Below are 20,665 nucleotides of genomic sequence, written 5' to 3'. Positions count from 1 at the left end.
CTGGCACCGCTGAGTTCGCATCGCACTCGCATACGCTCATGCGCTAACCTCGGAAAAGGGGTCATAAATGTGAACTTAGCACAGTGCTACAAAATGTTGTACGATACTCGTGCCATGGGGACGTTTTTCGGCCCAGCTATTAGGACCCTCGCTGCACTCGGGCCTTAAACTACGCCGTGACAAATGGCACTCGTATCGTTAAGTACTATAATCATTGATGAAGAAACAAAATAACATTGATAAATATACATTCTCATTGTAAGATCATTATTAGCTTACCATTTAATAACTACCACAAATTCAAAACCGATAAAAATTAAACTTTATTTTTTTAGCATTCAGAAACTTACCAAGAATCAATAAGTGCTTATCGCCCAGTGCTATTTGTGATTGACCATACCTAGGTTGAGGTTTTAAAGTTGAAGTAATCGGTTTTTTCCAATCATAAGATTCCAAATTCAAACACCATACATCATTTGTACTGTCAAACAAATATTTCATTTTTCAATTTTATTCAGTTTAAGCATATATAATTCATAAAGTACTATAAAATATAGCTCGACGGCATGTATTTATGAATGGGTAATATTAAATTAAAATCCACGTGTACTAGATACGTTTTGCGGAATTTCCTATATTCTTTTTTGCTGTACGAGAGTGTTCCGACTTTATTAGAGAAGTAAATTCATACATAACAATTTCTTAAAATTCTCAATACTACGGGGTATTCATTGATAATCGAGGGAGCAACCTCGGGGTTGAAGGGAGGGGGTTAAAGTCGAAGAGAGGGGACTGAAAATTCAATTTTAGCAGATATTTCGAAATGGTATCGGCGACTTGGAGATCGAATTTGGATCAGAAAATGTATATTTTCGTAACTTTTTTTCCAGGCTGATTTTCGAAAAACGGCTCTGTGGAGCCCTCCGTATTGATGCTGTGAACAACTGCACCAAATTTCAGCCAATTTCATCGGGTAGTTTTTCCGGAAAACAGGATCAAAATTTTTTATCCTGCAAACAGTAATCAAAAATTTCGATCCTGTTTTCCGGAAAAACTACCCGATGAAATTGGCTGAAATTTGGTGCAGTTGTTCACAGCATCAATACGGAGGGCTCCACAGAGCCGTTTTTCGAAAATCAGCCTGGAAAAAAGTTACGAAAATATATATTTTCTGTGCTCGGTCGGTAAAAATTGTGGCCAAGGCATCACCTTAAATCAAATATACACCATCGCTAATTACTCTTTTCGACGAGTAATGTAAACAAAAATCGTTTTCTCCGATTTTTTTGCGCTCTGTAGGCAATTTAGAAGGTACCATTGGAAATGTTTTGTTTGGCTAAGATAGAAGCATTTGAAAATTAACGAAATTTCAATCAACTTTTTGTTGTGATAATTGTGTTGCAGAGTGTATAAAAGGGTTCGTATAAATATGTTCGTGAATGAAGAGTTATAACGTGGAATACCTTATGAGTCAACGTCAAAGGAAATTTCACAGACATTTCTATCCTGGTAAATTTCAAACTGGCGTTTTGAAAATTTACTTCAGAAAAATGTTATTGTTTATTATTATTCTTTATTATTACTCTTTCAAAAAGGACATTTTATGGATCTAGGAAATTGAGCTGTTTGGTCTAATTTTTAGCCAACCTCTAACAATACTTCATTTGATTGACTTTAATCATTTATTTTGGATAGAACTTCCATGAAATATAAAAATAGTTTTGTCAACTTTGAAAAAATATTTATTACATTTTGAACTGCTACAAATTGTATTGCAGCATACAATCTTATAATTGTTACACCGGCAAACATTCTCTCTAAACATAAGCGGCTGGAGTTAACAGTAAGTTTAATGTGGCTCTATAATTCATCTGAGATTCTTGTTATAAACAGAGGCATAGAACGAATATTAAACTCCTGAACTTATGTACATTTCAATCTCGAAATAAGATGATGCCCCACACGACTGTTAAAAGTGACCGTTTTTTCAGTGTCTTTTTTTTTGATAAACATATTTCAAATATTTTTTCTAGCTTTTCTGATTGCACAAAGTTTTTTATACCTTCATCTTTACAGTAATATACTCTTGAATTTAAAAAAAAATTAAAGTTTACTAACAAAAAATTACTATATCTTTATTTTGTTTAAAAACTAATGCAAATCGTCATAGAAATTTTTAAAAAATACTGGAAAGTTTTAAATTATATATTTAGGAACATTTATAAAATAAAGATCATTGTATACTTGGGAATTATTAACTTCTGCTTGCCCTTCAAAATTACTTGGCTCTTTTTTAATTCCCCCAAAGAATATCAATTCTTCTTTACCTAACACTAATGAGTATAAAATTCTCTCATCTGGACCTTTACTTTTTTCACATTCAGAAAGAACCCAAGAAGCAGAGCAATCACATATAATTTTGCTAATATCTAATACATATATTGTCAAGGAGTTTTCATTGCTTTTCAACTTAATTTCAATTTCTTCAAAACGATTCCTTCGTGAATTGTTATCAATGGACTTCTTGAATGCTTTACTTTCAATAACTGGTTGTATTTTTATTGAATCAAGTGGAGGTAACTGTAAATGTCGACTCTCTGGTTTAGAAATGGGGCTATTATGTCCAGTAATATTCCAATCCTTACTATTTCCGTGTGATACAGTTGGTCTGAAAATAAAATTGATGCGTAAATTGTAATAATTAAGCATAAAAGCCCATTAGTAATTAACGATCTATGAGTGTCCCCATGGCACGAGTATCCTATGCAATTTTATAGTATTGTGCTAAGTTCACATTTATGCCCCCTTTTCCGATGCTTAAATCGTATTTTCTGGTAGTACAAAGTGAAGTTGGCGCGCGAGCATAACGAGTGTAATGCGAACAAAAAACTTCAAGTTTTGCAAATAGGAACATAAGAAGCTCATGTAAATATTAATAAAATTTTGGAACATTTCTAACACAAAAAAATTGAGCCAGATCATCTAAACTTTAATTTGAAATAATTCCGTGATCAGTCGCCAATGTAGTATTACAAACGGAAAAAAATTCAGAGATAAGAATTTTATATTAATTTTATCTGAAAATAAATTATTTTATGAGAAATGTAATATTAAATAATGGCGATTGCTTATGCAAATGTGTGCCCTGTATTTGGTGCTGTAACAAATATAACATTCTTTAGACTCTCTCCCGCCACTATCTAATCTAATTAATATAAGAGCCATTGCGATTATAGATCGAATTGAACCCTCTTAGAGCCAACTTCATGTGAGTACAAGAAATATTTTAGTGTCATCTATATACGCCCTCTGTCTGTAGTTAATAATATCTTTCATATATTAAATTACATACTCATAAGAGTTCCATGCGCGCGTAGCGCGCACATATTAAAGTCTAGTCAAACATTAATATTACTATATCATATTGAGTATATTACTGCCCTGGGCCGCGGAAAACAAAAGAGTCCGAGAGTAATTAGCGGACGAGCATATGTCCTGGGGCTTTCTTATTTCGCGGCATTATAGGCCTGTGTACTATTTTTCATATCTCGTACCCTAAATATAGATTTTCCCGTTTTGCGCAGCGGACGGAAAATGGTCACTTTCGGGCTACTGGTATAAAATTAGTATATTACATACCAGCGGCCCGAAAGTAGCAATATGTAAAATAGCATACCCGCCTATACTGGGAAAAAAGAAAGCCCTAGTGCACGTGCTAATCGACCTCGGCTTCGCCTCGGTCCCTTACTGCCCTTGACCGAGAAAAACAGAAAAATCTCAGGGCACGGGAAATAAGCGACCGAGGCGAAGCCGAGGTCAATTAAGGAGGTTCGATAGCACTTTCAAGGGGCAGGCGGGGCGAGGGGGTCGCCTATGCTTATACACGGGCACGAAGGAGTGATACCAACTCATGGGAACAAAATATTATTAGCAAAACAGCATGCAGCGGCCGCACGGCACTTATAGGCGAAATTACTTAACTTCTATCTCGCTGAAAAACCCCCTAAACGCACTTAAAAAAAATATGTGACATATGATTTCGATTGGAAATTTCCTCAGCTTTCCGATGGTGAAGTCAGATTTTTAAAAATTTCCCATTTTCCACGGAAAATTGTAAAAATAAACTTTTAACATTAAATATCTCAAAAAACGCATTTTTAAGATTTTTCAAAGTAGTCTGAATCGAAAGCTGAGGAAATTTCCCATCGAAATACATATTTTCCAGAGAGTAAATTTTATTTTTACTAGCTGAAATACAGCGATGAACGTGTAAAAACGCGACATTTCGGCTCGCGTGTCTCAGAATCTCACGTTTTTAGACTTGTTTATTGAGCATTCGGTGTTGTAAAACGAGTTGTTTTTTTTTTCAAAATGATCAATATCTTCTTGGCCTTCTAAAAAATAGTTTTTTATTTCATTTCTTAAGTCTAATTCGTTTGCATAATGCTTTTTTTGTGACATTGTTGTAATTTTCCCCATAAGACCCATGTATAAGACGTCGTTTTTGATTTTTTTTTTTTCGAAAACTAGATTGAAATAAAAAAGTTTCAGGCATTTCTAAAGACATGAAGTTTACTATCGAACCTCCTTAACATGTGTACTGGAGCTTTATTTTTTCCCGGTATAGGCCGGTATGCTATTTTACATACACCGTGGCCCGAAAATAGCAATATTCCGTTTAGCGCAGCGGCAGGAAAATGATGAATCGCTTATAACTCAAAAAATATACATTTTAGAGAAAATAACCAGGGGTATTAACTTTTTCTTTAAAATGGTCAAAATTACTTAGATAAATAGGTTTTAAAAAAATAGATTAACCAAAGGGGTGCTGGGAAATTCCAGGGTAAAATTGGTTTCTACATTCTGGGTGTCCTTACGGAGGGAATGACGCAACAATGGTACATTACTCTATTTTTCCGATGTTAGCGAGAATATCGCCTTGACTAGCATTTAGCTTTATCTGACCTCAATCATTGAATTTAAAAATTGGGATGTTAGAATTGAAGACCACACAAAGCCAGTCGAATAAAGAGTATATCAAAAGCGCATGATAGTTAAATTAGCAACGTGACCAGTAACGAAACTGTCATCTCACTTAGAAAAAAGTGATAGCGTGAATGCAACGAAGGTCATGAGAATCTTAACCATTTATTATGGTCTTGCACAAAGTACTCTGATCGCGCATTAAACTATAAAGTAATGAGATCTAAGTTTGATGAATAGAAATGAAATGGGAAATGACAATTATGCATTACTTAGCTCCTTAAAACGCACAATAAGGTAGACAAATTTTGTATGTATCAAGAACTTGTGATCGGTGCTATTACAGTCGAGGCAATTGTTTAGTGATGGGAGCAGTAGGCGCCTAAGCCACTACGCTGTAATAGCACGAATACCAGACCTTGAAGTATAAAGAACTATTATCTAACGGGTGCAGTACATATGCTTTTTTGGCCCTATTCCAGGTTTTCTTGAAAAAGCTTATTCATCCAAGTTGCATAAAAGTATCGAAAAAATTGCGATTTTTAGGTTGAGGTCTTATAGAATATAATAACGACACTTAAAAAACATTTTAATTACCTTTTTGATGACGAGCTGGATGCATAATTTGAATGTGTGCGTTTTTCCGAAGTTAAATTCATTTCAACAGAGTGATACTGATTGCTTCGATTTAAAACAATAATAAAATTTCCAACCTACAGCACATAAAATTGTTGTTAAGTTAATTTAAAATAATAATATTTTACACACTGTTTAATTATATAATATAATAAGGTAATGATGTTGAGATAATTTAATTTTTTGCTTTAACGTTAACTTCTTGTAAAGCGTAGTGAGGTCACCGCACGAGCGTAGCGAGTATGATGCGGACGACGCGGTGCCAAAAAGTGCGACTTATAACTCGGACAAGGGGTCATAAATGTGAATTTAGTACAGTGCTGTAAAATTCCATATTATACGTGTGCCATGATATACTAGTAACTATGTAATAAGGTAATTTATGTATGATTATATTTTAAAACGAAAATAATCGTATTACCTTGCATGATTGATGACACCATATACGTGTGGGTGATGCTTGAGATTGACTTAATTGAACTTTTTTCCATGTCCAAATAGGATCTTCCATTACTAGTAACCAAACATCATTGATTGCAGCATTTGGACCAGTACAACCTCCTAAAGATGTTTTAATTACAAAACAAATTAGTTATTTATTTTTTTAAATATATGGGTAAGGCTCAGAATTTTTTAAATGATCATGCGCCAGGGGTCCTCGGATTTGAACACGCTTTTGGTATGTTATAGTAGATGAAAAAGTCCCTAAGCCCAAATTCTAGACCCCAATTTCGGTTGTACCCTCCACGCGTCTCATAAGCGTCTTTTGTCTATTTTTAACAATTTTGAAGCCATTTTTGACTTGTAAAATTTGAACCAATTCACAAAAAAACACTTCAACAATGACTTTAGTTTTCAATGCACTTTTCCGGGGAATCGAACAAATAAACACAACTTAACATTTATTATCCAGTTTTCCGGTAAATCTTCGCGGAGCAATAGGCTGAAATTGTAGCTACTGTTTCTCAGCAATAAAATGAAGAGTGCCACAGAGACGTTTGTCCGAATTCGATTATAAAAAAAAATATGAATAAAAGAAATTTCTTGCGTTTTATTCGGTAAAAATAAGAGGTCCAGATTCTCTTAAAGGGGAGTAATACACCGATTCACTCCTCTTTGTCATTTTTTTGATATAAACTACAGTTTAATGTTAATCTACATTTTCAACATAAAATTGACATCTTTGAGCCCTAAAAATGTGAAAAAATTGCAGAATAGGCCTTTGCATCTAAAAATAGCTCATTTTTGCTATTTTAGCCTTTTGGCACTGTGCGCAAAGTTCAGATCAAAGTTTTTGGATTGGGAGATCCTGATAGGTCTCAAAATCTTCAGAAAAGTATCCTTTATGGGCTGAGTTTTGTGGAATTTTGATTAGAGTTATAACAAAGTTTTTTTGCAACAGATGTGAAAAAAGCAAGATATAAAAAAAAGTTATCAATGTTTTTGAGCACATATTGAATAATAGAATTGATATGAAGGTCTAAATCAAAATTCCATGAAACTCAGCCCATAAAAGATACTTTTCTGAAGATTTTGAGACCTATCAGGATCTCCCAATCCAAAAACTTTGATCTGAACTTTGCGCACAGTGCCAAAAGGCTAAAATAGCAAAAATGAGCTATTTTTAGATGCAAATGCCTATTCTGCAATTTTTTTCACATTTTTTAGGGCTCAAAGATGTCAATTTTATGTTGAAAATGTAGATTGACATTAAACTGTGATTTATATAAAAAAATTACAAAGAGGAGTGAATTAGTGTATGACTCCCCTTAAATTCGTAGATAAATTTGGATAGTAAGTCAAAGCCGCGCTGGTGGCCTTGTCACTCACTATCAAACTTACAATTAACCCATTAACGCGCAAAAATACAAATTTGTGAATGAATTTTCAATTGTAAAAAAATCATAGATAAAGTTTAAATCTTTTTTTGAAAATCCATTTCCAGGGATTTTTGGGTATGCTTTTTCAAAATCCGGTGTTATTTTTGCGATAAATAAACTTTATCATCGTTTACTTTGCAATTAAAAAAGAAACGTGGTTTATTTACTTAAAATTTTTTATTAAAGTCGATTTTCTACCTTGCCCTGCCTTCGGAGTTCCCATAACACCAGAAATCGTGCACTTTTTCTCTGAACCTTCAATAAACGCGTTGCTGCAATTTCGATCTAGCCTCTATACTTCTAAAATGGCGGATTTATACCGAGCAGTGGTATATAAATTCACTCATGTTATAGCACTGTGTGGCATAAGTTCACATCTATGGCACGCTTTTCTGTGGCATAAGTCGCACATTCTGGCACCGCTGAGTTCGCATCGCACTCGCATACGCTCATGCGCTAACCTCGGAAAAGGGGTCATAAATGTGAACTTAGCACAGTGCTACAAAATGTTGTACGATACTCGTGCCATGGGGACGTTTTTCGGCCCAGCTATTAGGACCCTCGCTGCACTCGGGCCTTAAACTACGCCGTGACAAATGGCACTCGTATCGTTAAGTACTATAATCATTGATGAAGAAACAAAATAACATTGATAAATATACATTCTCATTGTAAGATCATTATTAGCTTACCATTTAATAACTACCACAAATTCAAAACCGATAAAAATTAAACTTTATTTTTTTAGCATTCAGAAACTTACCAAGAATCAATAAGTGCTTATCGCCCAGTGCTATTTGTGATTGACCATACCTAGGTTGAGGTTTTAAAGTTGAAGTAATCGGTTTTTTCCAATCATAAGATTCCAAATTCAAACACCATACATCATTTGTACTGTCAAACAAATATTTCATTTTTCAATTTTATTCAGTTTAAGCATATATAATTCATAAAGTACTATAAAATATAGCTCGACGGCATGTATTTATGAATGGGTAATATTAAATTAAAATCCACGTGTACTAGATACGTTTTGCGGAATTTCCTATATTCTTTTTTGCTGTACGAGAGTGTTCCGACTTTATTAGAGAAGTAAATTCATACATAACAATTTCTTAAAATTCTCAATACTACGGGGTATTCATTGATAATCGAGGGAGCAACCTCGGGGTTGAAGGGAGGGGGTTAAAGTCGAAGAGAGGGGACTGAAAATTCAATTTTAGCAGATATTTCGAAATGGTATCGGCGACTTGGAGATCGAATTTGGATACTTAATGAAAAGGAAAGGCTACTCTATGATCTAGAGCATGTAGTCACATTTATTGCTGTTTCTGAAACAAAAAGTGTCCTAGACGCGTTTTAATTCAACTGAAAAACAAAGTAATACAATTTTTTATTGTTTTATATTCGAAGAGTAAATATTTTTTTCTATTTTAGATATTTTCATCTCTTTTTTTTTACATTTTTTCGGCCTATACAGGGTCAGTATGGTTATGACCGCAATCTCGAGCGAGATGATTGTTCATTGCTGAAAATAGCTTAATTGTTTGGGCAGAACAACTTACTTATCGCTTTATTAAAAATTTGGAAGTTTTTAATTTTTGTTTAAATTCCTTCAGGACTAAGTTAAAATTTTTATAACATATATTATTAAAATTCATGAATTTTTAGAAAGTGTCAACTGTAAGCCTGTTAAGAGGAAACTAGAGAGTCTCAAAAATTATCATTTATAAGGCTCTTAGATATGGTATGAAAGATGAGTATAGAAGCTAGAAGATGTACGTGCTTCACAAAAAATAGTAAAAAAATTTAATACTGACCAAAGAATCTTGAAATTATTTACATGAATTAAAAAATTCATAAAAAATAAAAGGTATGCATTCAAAAATGCATTGTATTGTGAACAAAATTTTGCTGATAGCTTATAATTGTCAAAAATGTTAGCTGGTATGCATATATATAAATTTTAATTTTCTCAATATGCTATGCACTACTGATGATAAAATTCTACCGATTTTTATTATAAAAGTGAATATCTTAAAATAACTAGAAAAATAACCCTGTTGATATAGATGGAAGAGAGCATTAAATTCTACAAAATATATTAACATGAAAACTATTGTGTTACAAATTTGCCAAAAAATCAAGTTACTTGATTGTTAATGGATTAATAGATAAGTGGATCAAGTTCAAAACAGAATGAATATTCTTAAAATATTATGTACCTATGGCCATTTGTAATGCCTCCAAAAACAATCATTAAATTACCATGAATTGATGCAGAGTGGGCAGAGACTGGTGGTGGCATTTCATTTGAATTGACGGCAATCCATTGATTTGTTTCCAAAGAATAGAGATGAAGTTCATTAAATAATTTCCATTGCTGAAAAGTTTATAATATTATGAAAATCAACAGAGGCATATTTAATTGCTAAAACTAATACCTGATAAAAAGGATATGGAGAAGGATGTGACCAGCCTCCAAATAAAATAAGAAATTTTTTATAATTTAACATTGACGCACAAGCTTTAGGTGATGGATAATTTCCAGTGGTCATGGGTCGAAACCATTTTCTTGAATCTAAATCTAGTTTCCATAAATCATTGAAGGTAGTGCAAGTTGCTGTGCAACCGCCAAATACATACATTGCGCTACCAACAGTACATGCAGAATGAGAGTGTCTTCTACTGATAATTGACGAGCAATCTTTTTTTGGTAAAGAACTCCATATCAATGACCCATGGGCCACTGATCTTTGGAAATGGGTATTGTTGTGATCAATCACATCTATGGAGAAAAAATTTTATTTTTAGTTAATAAGTAATATTTTAGAAAAAGAATATCTCACTTTTTGTAGCCTTGTACCATCTTTTACAAACAAACATACATCTTTGCAAGTATGTGTATGGAGGTATTAAACTCAATATATATTCTAAAACTTCATCTGGCAAATCGTGTATTTGACATTGCATTTTGAAGTAAAAAGTTATTCAGTTCAAAATTCAATTTAATACTTATGTTTAGAAACTGTATATTATCTATACAAAGTTATAACATAAAATGTTTTTAGTCTAGTCAACTCATTTAGATTCAATCATAAGTTTTGACAATTCAATTGACAGCATTGAAACATTTCTGTACTATTAAATGTTCGTATACTTCTTGTGTTGTATAGGTTTGGATAAAAAATGTGGTTTGCTAATAATTAGTTAAAATAGCATAAGTTCCATTTAAAGTATATTTTTCCCATTCTTTACGAATTTAGTTTTACTGGTCACAATAAAGATGCATAAATTTAATAAAATAGATGTGACTTGCGAATTAATAAATTTTTCCCCTAAAAACTACAGCTTCTAAAATAGGACACTGACAGTGACGGTCGTAGTGGTGGTACTGAATTAAAGTCTTGACAATATTACAACCTTGATATATGCAATAAAGCGAGAAGTTGAACGTTGCTTATATTTGGATCTTAATTGAATGCAACTACTAAATATTAATCGCAAATTTTATAATGCATCAATTTATTATATAATTTATGCACATGTTGATCAGGAGAGCCAAAATTAACCTTTGATAACTAACTGACAGAATTCCAGAATGCAAATACTATTAATAATAAAAATTTTTTTATGGTATATTTTTTGAATAGTCAATAACTTGATAATATTGATGTTTAAATAATGAAGCATTTGAAAGTAGGCAGTTGTTACTTCATAAATAAGTTCTGTTATATAATTAAATATTTACGTACAATTTTAAATGGTGTCTTTAAAAGGTACAAATCAAAATGTTTGACGTTTTTTTTTGAAATTTTAAACGAAGAAAATTATAATTTGAAATTGAAAAATTTTATTTGCAATTCTCTCTTTGAAGTTTGAAAACTCGAGTTATAACATATTTGTATTGCTGACTGCCAATGTAGTTTCGTTGACCTGCGCAATAGCGCTAGCTACTTATAGCTTGTGAAATTTTCAGTATATCATTGTACGTGCAGCTTAAATTCACAGTCAGATTGTTTCAAGGCAGAGCAGACGTACTCTTGTCGAAGAATAAATTTGAGTTCATATTTTATATCATTTTTTGTGCAATAAAATTATATTTAATTTCTTAAAAATGCCTCGTCGTGGTCGAGCATCAGGTCCACCTCCAAGAAGGTATATTTTCCTGATGATTAACTTTTTATAACCGCACTTAACGTTTAAAAAACATAACATGGTGCAACACTTATTTATTACAACTAGTTATTGGACTGTTATTCGTTGCTAAAAATTTGTTAATGAATTGAAATTCAATGCAAAATAAATATTCAGTTGAATTTCTGTAGAATCCTATAGTAATTAGTGTACTCATATTTCCAGCACAAGACCTTCTCATGGATCTACTCAAAGCTATGGATCAAGTTCAAATAGTCTACCAGCTCGAGCTCCTCCAGCAACACCAATGCCTGCTCAACCAATGCAACCTCAACAACCATCGCTCATGGGTCAAATGGCTGCTACAGCTGGCGGAGTTGCTATTGGTTCAGCAGTGGGCCACACCATTGGCCATGCAATGACCGGATTGTTTAGTGGAGGTTCAAACGAGCCGACTGCTCAAGCTCCTCCAGCTCAAGCTCCTGTAGCTTCTGATGCTAATACTACTAATAATGCATGTGCTTGGGAAATCAAACAATTTTTAGAATGTGCCCAAAATCAACCTGATATCTCATTGTGTGAAGGTTTCAATGAAGCTATTCGTCAATGCAAAAACCGTTTTGTCTAAAATTGAATTATGATTGTTAGCTATAAAGGTGCTTCAATTCTGTAAATTCAAATTTTATTCTAAGCACAGCAACCAAATAAAATGTTGAAGTAGTTTGTTGAACCAACTTGTATTTGTTTCAAAAAATTCTTCTTCCCATGATTTATCTATATATTTATGACAAATTCACATTTTTTAGCAATCTAAATTTAAACTAATAAGAAAGTTGAAATAAAGATAAAAATGAGAACCATTAGGAAAATCAATTAAACTTAAAAAAGAAATTTTATTAACAATAGAACTAAAAGCATATAAAACTGTGATTTTTATCAACTTAGTGCTTGAATATGACATAATTTATTTAAATATTCAACTTAAAATTAATTTCTATGTTCTTTGCAAACATACTTACTGATTTACTTTTAGTGGTCATCAGTCAAAGCAATTAATCTAAATCTTATGTTCATAAATTTTTTTAATTAATTTGACCAGACAAAATTTTTATGTGGATTAAAATAATATTTTAAATAATATAATTTATTGCAAACTTCTAATCGTAAGGTACTTTATTTTAACAGTAATAATATTAAAATTTAATTAAAATGAATAAATCAACCTAAATTTTTTATTCTGTTTTAAAATGATAAAGAAATTAACTTATAGATAAAAATATATTTGCATTTTTATAATTATGAAAAAACTTTTTTATGCAATAGTATGACGAAAAATGTCTTTTTTCGCACATTTTTTAGTGCGCGAAAAAAAAAGCGTTTTTGGACACTTGTGTGCGGTAAAACGCCTCATTTAAATGAACGTATTTTTCGCCTACTATTGCATACAATTTTGTATGCAACACGTGCACAGCTTTTTGCGCACGGTGTGCGGAAAAAACACCCACTCGTGCCAAAAAACGCCTTTTGGGCACTTGTTACATAAATAACTATTTTGCAACAGATGGAATATTTTAAACATTTTTTAACAATGTATGAAACTGCTCCATTTTATTACGCATTTTATAATTTATAATTTTATTAATTTTAAAATAAAAAATAGCTCCTTATTTTATAACCCTTATAAAAATTTCCAATAGGATCCCGCGAAATTCCTATTGGAATCCTATAGGACTCCTGTAGGAATTTCGCGAGATCCTATAGGAAATTTTTATAAGGGAAGATACTGTAACTACTCCTATGCGGGCTTTGTCTACCTGCACGCTTCGTTTTTACATTAATTTTTAATTTCCAATCATCTTAAATGTCTATTTACTTTCTCCTCAGTTATTTACCCAAGTTTTCAGGATCTCAGTCCTTATCCCGAGTTTTTGGTTCTTCATCGGAAAAAAAATTTTTTCCCACTCTAACCTAAAATACGCAACTTTGCCGCTAATTTTAGGCTTTCGTAGGAAAAAATAGTATCTCAAACTGGTGCAGATATGGTTTTTTAACAAAACTCGTTACAGCACTCGCCTTCGGCTCGTGCTATAATCCCTCGTTTTGCTAAAAAACCATATGTGCACCCGTTGAGAAATATACTATTTCTTTGCTCATTTGGGGGAGATTACGATATGATCCGTGGCACAGCGAGATTATGATGAATAACGACAGAGGGCGCTAAAACTTGTTGAAATATGACCATAAAATAGAAGTCGGGGGTTCAAATCCCGGCGGTGGGCTGGTTTTTTCCCGAGGATTTTTTCTGCGGGGTTTGCACCGTTGGGTGTAATCCGTGGAAATTTTCCTTGGAAAAAAGCCGGTGCACTTCAACTGCGGTCTCTGGTGTTGGGGGTCACACCATTATCAAAGCGTAACCTCAGTGGTATGGGAGGCGCAACCATATCGACTATAGGTACACGCTAATACACTAACACACACACTTACATATACACGCAAGACCCACCGTTAGGTAGAACGGTGAGGTTGGCCAATTAGCCTAGTAGCAGAAAGGGCCGTAATCAACTAAAAAAAAAAAAGACCATAAAATATTTTTAAACCTCACCTGATTGGATGTAGCACCTTTTATGTGTTTTGGACTCACCCCCAAATTTACACCTTGTTACGGATACCATTAATGTTTCGATTTGATGTGAGAATGTAAGGAGTTAGGTATGTAAGGTGAGGTGAGGAGCGGGTGCAGGGAGCGAAGCCCCCGCGGAGGGATTGGGGGGCGAACCCCCCCCCCCCCACTGCCAAAAAATACCATCATAGAAATTTAAAAAAATTTTAAATTAAAAACTTTTTAAAAATTTAAATTTTAAAATCAAAAATCATTGACATCAAATTCAGAGTAATCTTTTTCAATCGCGTTGTCAATGTTGTAATTTTCCAATTAAAGTTCATTTTCTAGTCTTTGTTTTTTCGGCGGGGGTAGAAATTGATCTTGCTCAGACGATGAAAATGACGGTGTATAGATCTTTGATTGTCAAACCTTCTCTTAACTCGCCGTCAACAATGCCTGAATAAACGGTCTTGATGTCAAGTAAAAATGTCATAATTTGTGACCCATAATCATTCTTGTATCGATGCAAAAAAGTTCTTCTATAAAAATTCAGAGCCATATATTGGTGGAGTAACTTTGGCGTTCGTCTACATTTAATCGACTTTTTCAAGAGCTTATTTTGGTTTTTTTAAGTCATTGATGGTGTTTAAAGGATTTGCCTTTTCGACGTATTCACCAATGCTGTGATTGGTTTGTAAATGCTCCGTATTACTAGAAAACATTTTTTCGACCCAATGGTAGTGCTTCGCACTATCTGTACAAATCCTCGAAGTTTCATGATCGACATATTTTCTAATGTATGGTCACAATCCTGCTTTACTCTTCGCGTTCACTTTAAAAAAGAGTCCAATCTTGTCCTCTTTACAGTATAAACCGAGCACGATTATAGACATTTGCTCGGTTACACGACCACGATGATATTTCCTTTTCGTCAAGAAAGTTTCGTCGATTTGCACTGTTTTGCCGATGCCACCTAAAACCACATCACTCTGCGATGCTACTACTTAAGCTATCTCTCTGAAGTAACTGTAATAATCAACTACTGTGCTAGTACTAAGCTCCATACCCTCACGTTCATGGCGCCAAGCTTCAACATGCTTGTATGTCTCGGTTACTGTCATTTGCATTACAAAGCAGATAACAATTGCTAGTGCATCGCGAATCTCAATGCGACAGGCTTTACCCTCGAAGAATGTGCCACAAGCAGGATTGATAATGTTGCGACACGATATGCTACCTTTTTTCTTCGATCTCGGAGTCGAGCATCTCCAAACCCACTTCAATTTTTTCGCTGGAAACTCTTCAACTTTCATGGGTAAATCGCAACATTTTGGAGGCGTAGAGTTGCGCGATAGGATGCCAATGCTTCGACAAACTGGATCGCGATGTCGTTCGTTGGGAGCAGCTTCTCGAATGAATGGAAAATCGAAAAATTTGCCAATTTAAAATGAAGATTAGGATGTACACTCATTTTACACAAAACTTTAACAAAGACTTTAACAATACACAAACAATACTTTAATAACTTTAACAAAGACTTTAACGATGCACAAACAATACTTTAACAAATACTTTAACAAATGCTGCTTGAAAAATTGGCAAAACAATCAAGTTGATGCGTGTCGTTAGTAAGCTTACTAAGAACTGATTAATTTTGAAAATATAAACAATCGTTAGAACTAACATGTTCGAATTATTAATTAAATAGTATATTACTGCCCTAGGCCGCGAAAAACAGAAAAGTCCCAGAGTACGTGTAATTAGTGGCCGAGGCGAAGCCGAGGCCGATAAACACGTGCTCTGGGGCTTTCTTTTTTCGCGGCATAGGCCTGTATACCATTTTTCATACACAGTGGCCCGAAAATCGCTCTTCCCGCTTTGCGCAGCGGCAGGGAAGTAGTCACTTTCGGGCCGCTGGTATGAAAATTTTTTATTGTTGCCACGAAATCTAAAAAATAAGAAACCTAAGTAGGAACGTGTTGCATGCATAAAAGGAAAATATATGTAGTAAAGTAAAAGAAAATATTAATTTCATAATTTTTTTATTAATACTTTATTTTTTTATAAAACAAATACTGCAACCAAAATGCAACTAGAATATTTTAAAACAGTCCAAATATCAAGTTTTAACGCCCTCTGTTGGAATTGATCATAACCTCGCTGTACCACGGATATAGTAATCGTGCCCTCATTTGATTATCACAGCTTATGCATAACGTTTAGAAAAAAACTTTTCCCTTATAAAAATTTCCTATATGATCCCGCGGAATTTTTATAAAGGTTTAACTGCATCGCGCACTTGTTACAAAATATACTATAATAATACCTTTTGATAGGAATCAGTAACCTTCTAAATGAACGTGTACATTTGACCAAATGAATCTGTGGTTTTAAAATTGTTTCTAAAAAATTATCAAAGCCCACTAAGCAGTCAATGACCATGAACTTGGAACTCAGATAATTTTTATTTTTGAGGTCTGGAAGCATAATTAATGAACATACATGTCTAGTAGTGCATGAGGAATCTATTGGTGATCTTCAAATTGTATAAAAAACTTTTGAATAAAAATTATTAAAGATTATTGCAAGTGGTTAAAAACTGGATGGATGATTATAGCTAATAGGCAACTTTTCGACCAGGTCAAAATTATAAATTGAGCGAAGAAACAGATTAAATAATTTCGACCTTCGGAGGAATAGAGACTGATTTATTTGGCTTAATGCCCATCATCACAAGCCCGTACAAGTCGAGTAACACACTGGCTTTAATCTATAAGGCATAACCACAACGAGTACCTCTCCAAGTCCTTTTACATCAGGAATGAGAAAATTTTAAAAACTTGTTTATTAACATTTTGAATTTATTGGATAGTTTTATGCTACATAACTGTAATTGATATACATCTTTATTTACAAATAAATGATCCTAAAATCACTGTAACAAGTACATTTTTATACTTCAAATGTATGGTAGGATTTTACTTAAGATCTATAAACAAATTCAACATAAGGTTTTAATTATGGTGCATAATTTTATTATTAGTTTACCAGTAAATGTCGTTACTTTCAAATTGTAAAATAACAGAATTTAAAGAACGTAAAAAAATAAAATTATACGATTCTCTATAGTAAATTTTATTACACGTAATTCACAGATTTAGAGTAACATATATGAATCATAATCTTGATTTTTATAGAAATTCTATTTACACTTGCGTTTTATTACTTTAGAATGAACAGAATAGAAATGTCCTAATCTAGTTGAGGTCAAATTGAGTCTCAACATTTGGCCTTTTTTTTGTTAGTTTCAACCCATAAATGGGATTTGAGTACAAAATATCTGACACAGTATAAGCTAATTAAATATATAATTTTCTATTATGGCCATTTTAAATTTATATTTGTAACATCTAATGCTAGTATTTCCAGTTTACAGTTTAGAAGATCTGAGAGAGATGGAGAAGTTCTTCCGAAATCTCCATTTATGAATTCCTTTATATATGTTCCAGCTTGTGTTTTAATATCTACAATGAAGACTCTAGATTCTGGGGGTAAAAAATTGTAATGTGTATGATACTTATTTAACTCTTGAGAGCTTGGGATCCGAGCTCGTATTTCGTAAATCATTCGTGGTCGAGTCGATAAAGATCTTCGATGAAGAACTCGAACAGGAGTAACTTGATTTATAGTAATTTTTTCAAGTCGCGTTAATTTTTCCAAAAAAGTCGTTTTATCAAAGTTTTGTTTTGAAAAACATAAAGCTCGATATGTTTTGACTTTTGATTGTTCGCCTAGTTTCAACTTATTTAAACTTTTTTTATTTACTATCTTCAAATTCCCAAAAATTGTAAGTTTCTGATTTTTTAGCAAATTGTCAGAAAATGTTTGAAGATCATCTATCTGAAGTTTAGTTACTTTTGGATTCATCAGTTCTAGAGCAAAAGGTCTTCCATTTAATATCATTCTGACATCAACATCTTCCCTTCCAGAACAAATGAATTTAGAAGCTGAAATAATCATGTAAAGTTGTTTTAAATAAAATTTTAGGTACCCTTATAAAAATTTCCTATAGGATCTCGCGAAATTCCTACAGGAGTCCTATAGGATTCCAATAGGAATTTCGCGGGATCCTATTGGAAATTTTTATAAGGGTAATAATAAGACATTAAATCAATAGTTATTTATGCAACAAGTGCTCAAAAAGCGTTTTCGCTCATAGTGTATGCACGAGGGCTGGAGTCATTCAGTACGAGTGGCTTGTTTCGCCTTTTAAGCAAAAGTATGAGAAGAGCATAAATAACAAGCGTAATATTTCACAAAATACTAGAAATTTTAGCGTACACCAGTATACAAATAGTATATTTTGTAACAAGTGCGCGAAGCAGTTGACTCATCCAGGAGTTGTTTTCACCCGAGCGTAGCGAGGGTGCAAAGACTCCTGGGTGAGTCAACTTCCTCGCGGACTAGTTGCAAACGATATTTTTTAACTCTGCTTGCGAGACACTAGGGTTTTCTGACGCTTTAAGGTTAGAAAACCCGTGTTTCGCGCACGCAGTGTTAAAAAATGTTTTTGTGACACCCCAACCTAAAGTAACATTTTACTTCCGCTGAGCAAAACCAAAATGTTACTTTAGGCTGGGGGATTCACAAAAAATTGTATTTGCACCTATGTAGCGAAAAAAGAAAGTCTCAGAGCACGTGATTATCAACCTTGGCTTCGCCTCGGATGATAAATTGCACGTACTCTGAGACTTTCCAGTTTTTCACTCCCTAGGTACAAAATATACTATTTTTGCTCATTAGAAAGTGTGGGCGAAATAGTACTTTACGATGCAAGTACCATAAATTTCTCCATGACACGAGTATCGTACGTCATTTTAAAGTAACGTGCTATAAAATTGAGTATGATACTTGTACCATAGGGGACACTTTTTAAGGCGACTATTAGGACGCTTGCTGCACTCGGGCCCTAAACTACGCCATGTTAGAAAGTGTTACTAATTATGGCCCTTGTATCATAAAGTACTATTAAGTTCATTTTAGTATAAAGCTAACAATTTTAATAATTTCATTAAGTAGTTTTCAAGAGCACGTTAAAAATTTCATAGATTTAAAATGCATTTTAAACAGTAAGTAAGTTTATCTGACTCCAGATCTGTGCACATCGCTTTAGTATCATAATCGTAAAGCACTATACTAGGTACAAAAATTACGTTAAATATAATAAAAAAATTAAATAAATAACTCACCATCTGATAAAGTGTATTTCTTCATGTCTATACTGATAGATTCTTGAATGGAATCATTACTTATAGTTTTCCCGTTGATAAACCACGGTGTTTGGCATAATAAACGAGTTCTTTTGACATATCGACCTATAAATAATATCATAATAACTTTTCATGTAATAACGAGTGAATTTTATTTATTTATAACCAAGTTTCAGTTCAAGCAGAAAAAATGCTGTTAATTAATGAAAGTTCATATAACAACAACAAAAATGAAGTTTTTCAATCAAATCAATCTTTGTCCTCAAAATAAAATAAAAACTAAGTAAAATCGATTGCTGAAAAATTGCAAATTTTAAACTTAGTGAGGAAATGAAATTCTAGCGAGTCGATTCGGCAGAAATTCACGAAGTTCGCATTTGCTGTATTTTTTATTGAGGCATTAACCGTAAATAACAAATTTCGCCTTCAGTTGACTCAGTAAGCGAATTTAAGGACATATTTCATTTGAAAGTAGAAAAATTAAGTGCCAGGTATATTATTGTACATGAAGTATATGCAACATATAAAACACCGGTAAATGGGTTGGGGTAAATGCAAAGCATTTTGTTTTATCGGACGTGGACAGGTTAAACCCTGCAGCCAGTGACCCTCTGAACTTCTTGGATCGAGTCGTATTGCCACGGCGTTCCAATTCAATTCGGACCTCATCATGACCCTATGTTAGGATTTTTGTGCCAGAGAAGCGGTGTGAGATTCAAATTAATTATTGTTTTTTCATTATCATTAACAATAAACCTTATTTAATTCTCACACCGTCCACTGGGGTGAGACTGGGGTTCCCAGGACTCAGGATATACTTTAAGATCACAATCAACAATGTCAATTGATTCATCTTCGTGTGAAAGTGTTGGTTCATTCATTAGCGATATCAACGAGGAACTAACCAACAGAGAAGTTGATGAAGACATAATCACATATTCACATACTCATCCTAGCCCTAATGGTTTGTAAAAAAATTCTGCAATGGGATCTACGATAAAAATATCGAAACCATTTACATATGACGAAATGGAGCATGAGCAAAATACTTCATATAAGATTGAATTTATAGAGGATCGTCCATTCAATGCTATAAATGACTATTTTTGAATGACAGAGTTCGAAAATAATGTACCATATAAATAAATAAACAAATA

The 20,665-nt window shown here is 33.3% G+C and overlaps 3 protein-coding genes across 4 annotated transcripts; 1 reads left to right on the top strand and 2 right to left on the bottom strand.

The window, feature by feature from the left end:
• Positions 1–2,157: 2,157 nt before the first annotated feature.
• Positions 2,158–10,991, bottom strand: LOC106654795 (F-box only protein 42). Of its 2 annotated transcripts, none has more exons than XM_014374817.2 (7): positions 10,349–10,991; positions 9,944–10,287; positions 9,725–9,882; positions 8,263–8,393; positions 6,041–6,180; positions 5,581–5,696; positions 2,158–2,668 (listed from the first exon to the last, which is right to left on the bottom strand). In XM_014374817.2, exons 1-7 carry the CDS (start codon positions 10,470–10,472, stop codon positions 2,197–2,199), a joined length of 1,485 nt encoding a protein of 494 aa, XP_014230303.1. In that variant the 5' UTR covers positions 10,473–10,991; the 3' UTR covers positions 2,158–2,196. The 2 variants fall into 2 exon arrangements, with proteins under 2 accessions (XP_014230303.1, XP_014230304.1); XM_014374818.1 differs by having other exon boundaries at positions 10,366–10,458.
• Positions 10,992–11,484: 493 nt separating this feature from the next.
• LOC106654797 (coiled-coil-helix-coiled-coil-helix domain-containing protein 10, mitochondrial-like) lies at positions 11,485–12,370 on the top strand. Its single transcript, XM_014374821.2, has 2 exons — positions 11,485–11,657; positions 11,862–12,370. Exons 1-2 carry the CDS (start codon positions 11,617–11,619, stop codon positions 12,262–12,264), a joined length of 444 nt encoding a protein of 147 aa, XP_014230307.1. The 5' UTR covers positions 11,485–11,616; the 3' UTR covers positions 12,265–12,370.
• A 4,845-nt stretch (positions 12,371–17,215) lies between these two features.
• Positions 17,216–20,437, bottom strand: LOC111693985 (putative tRNA pseudouridine synthase Pus10). Its single transcript, XM_023460365.1, has 3 exons — positions 20,281–20,437; positions 19,488–19,613; positions 17,216–18,245 (listed from the first exon to the last, which is right to left on the bottom strand). The coding sequence occupies exons 1-3, from the start codon at positions 20,435–20,437 to the stop codon at positions 17,617–17,619; spliced, it is 912 nt and encodes a 303-aa protein (XP_023316133.1). The 3' UTR covers positions 17,216–17,616.
• Positions 20,438–20,665: the final 228 nt, after the last annotated feature.

This window comes from Trichogramma pretiosum, unplaced genomic scaffold, assembly GCF_000599845.2.
Source record: "Trichogramma pretiosum strain Unisexual culture from Peru unplaced genomic scaffold, Tpre_2.0 scaffold59, whole genome shotgun sequence".
In the NCBI taxonomy this organism is placed as follows: Eukaryota; Metazoa; Arthropoda; class Insecta; order Hymenoptera; family Trichogrammatidae; genus Trichogramma; species Trichogramma pretiosum.
This window is presented reverse-complemented; position numbering and strand designations above follow the sequence as displayed.

Bases quoted from the DNA above. Each gene is read 5' to 3' on its own strand.
- LOC106654795 (XM_014374817.2), bottom strand. From the start codon at position 10,472: ATGCAATGTCAAATACACGATTTGCCAGATGAAGTTTTAGAATATATA. The intron at 8,394-9,724 runs GTACATAATATT...TTTGTTTGACAG, and splicing joins GGCATTACAAATGGCCATAG to TACAAATGATGTATGGTGTT. The intron at 6,181-8,262 runs GTAAGTTTCTGA...AAACATCTTTAG, and splicing joins TAAGCACTTATTGATTCTTG to GAGGTTGTACTGGTCCAAAT.
- LOC106654797 (XM_014374821.2), top strand. From the start codon at position 11,617: ATGCCTCGTCGTGGTCGAGCATCAGGTCCACCTCCAAGAAG. The intron at 11,658-11,861 runs GTATATTTTCCT...TCATATTTCCAG, and splicing joins TCAGGTCCACCTCCAAGAAG to CACAAGACCTTCTCATGGAT.
- LOC111693985 (XM_023460365.1), bottom strand. From the start codon at position 20,437: ATGTCTTCATCAACTTCTCTGTTGGTTAGTTCCTCGTTGATATCGCTA. The intron at 19,614-20,280 runs GTGAGAATTAAA...TATTATTTATAG, and splicing joins GTCTCACCCCAGTGGACGGT to GTCGATATGTCAAAAGAACT. The intron at 18,246-19,487 runs GTGAGTTATTTA...TGATTATTTCAG, and splicing joins GAAATACACTTTATCAGATG to CTTCTAAATTCATTTGTTCT.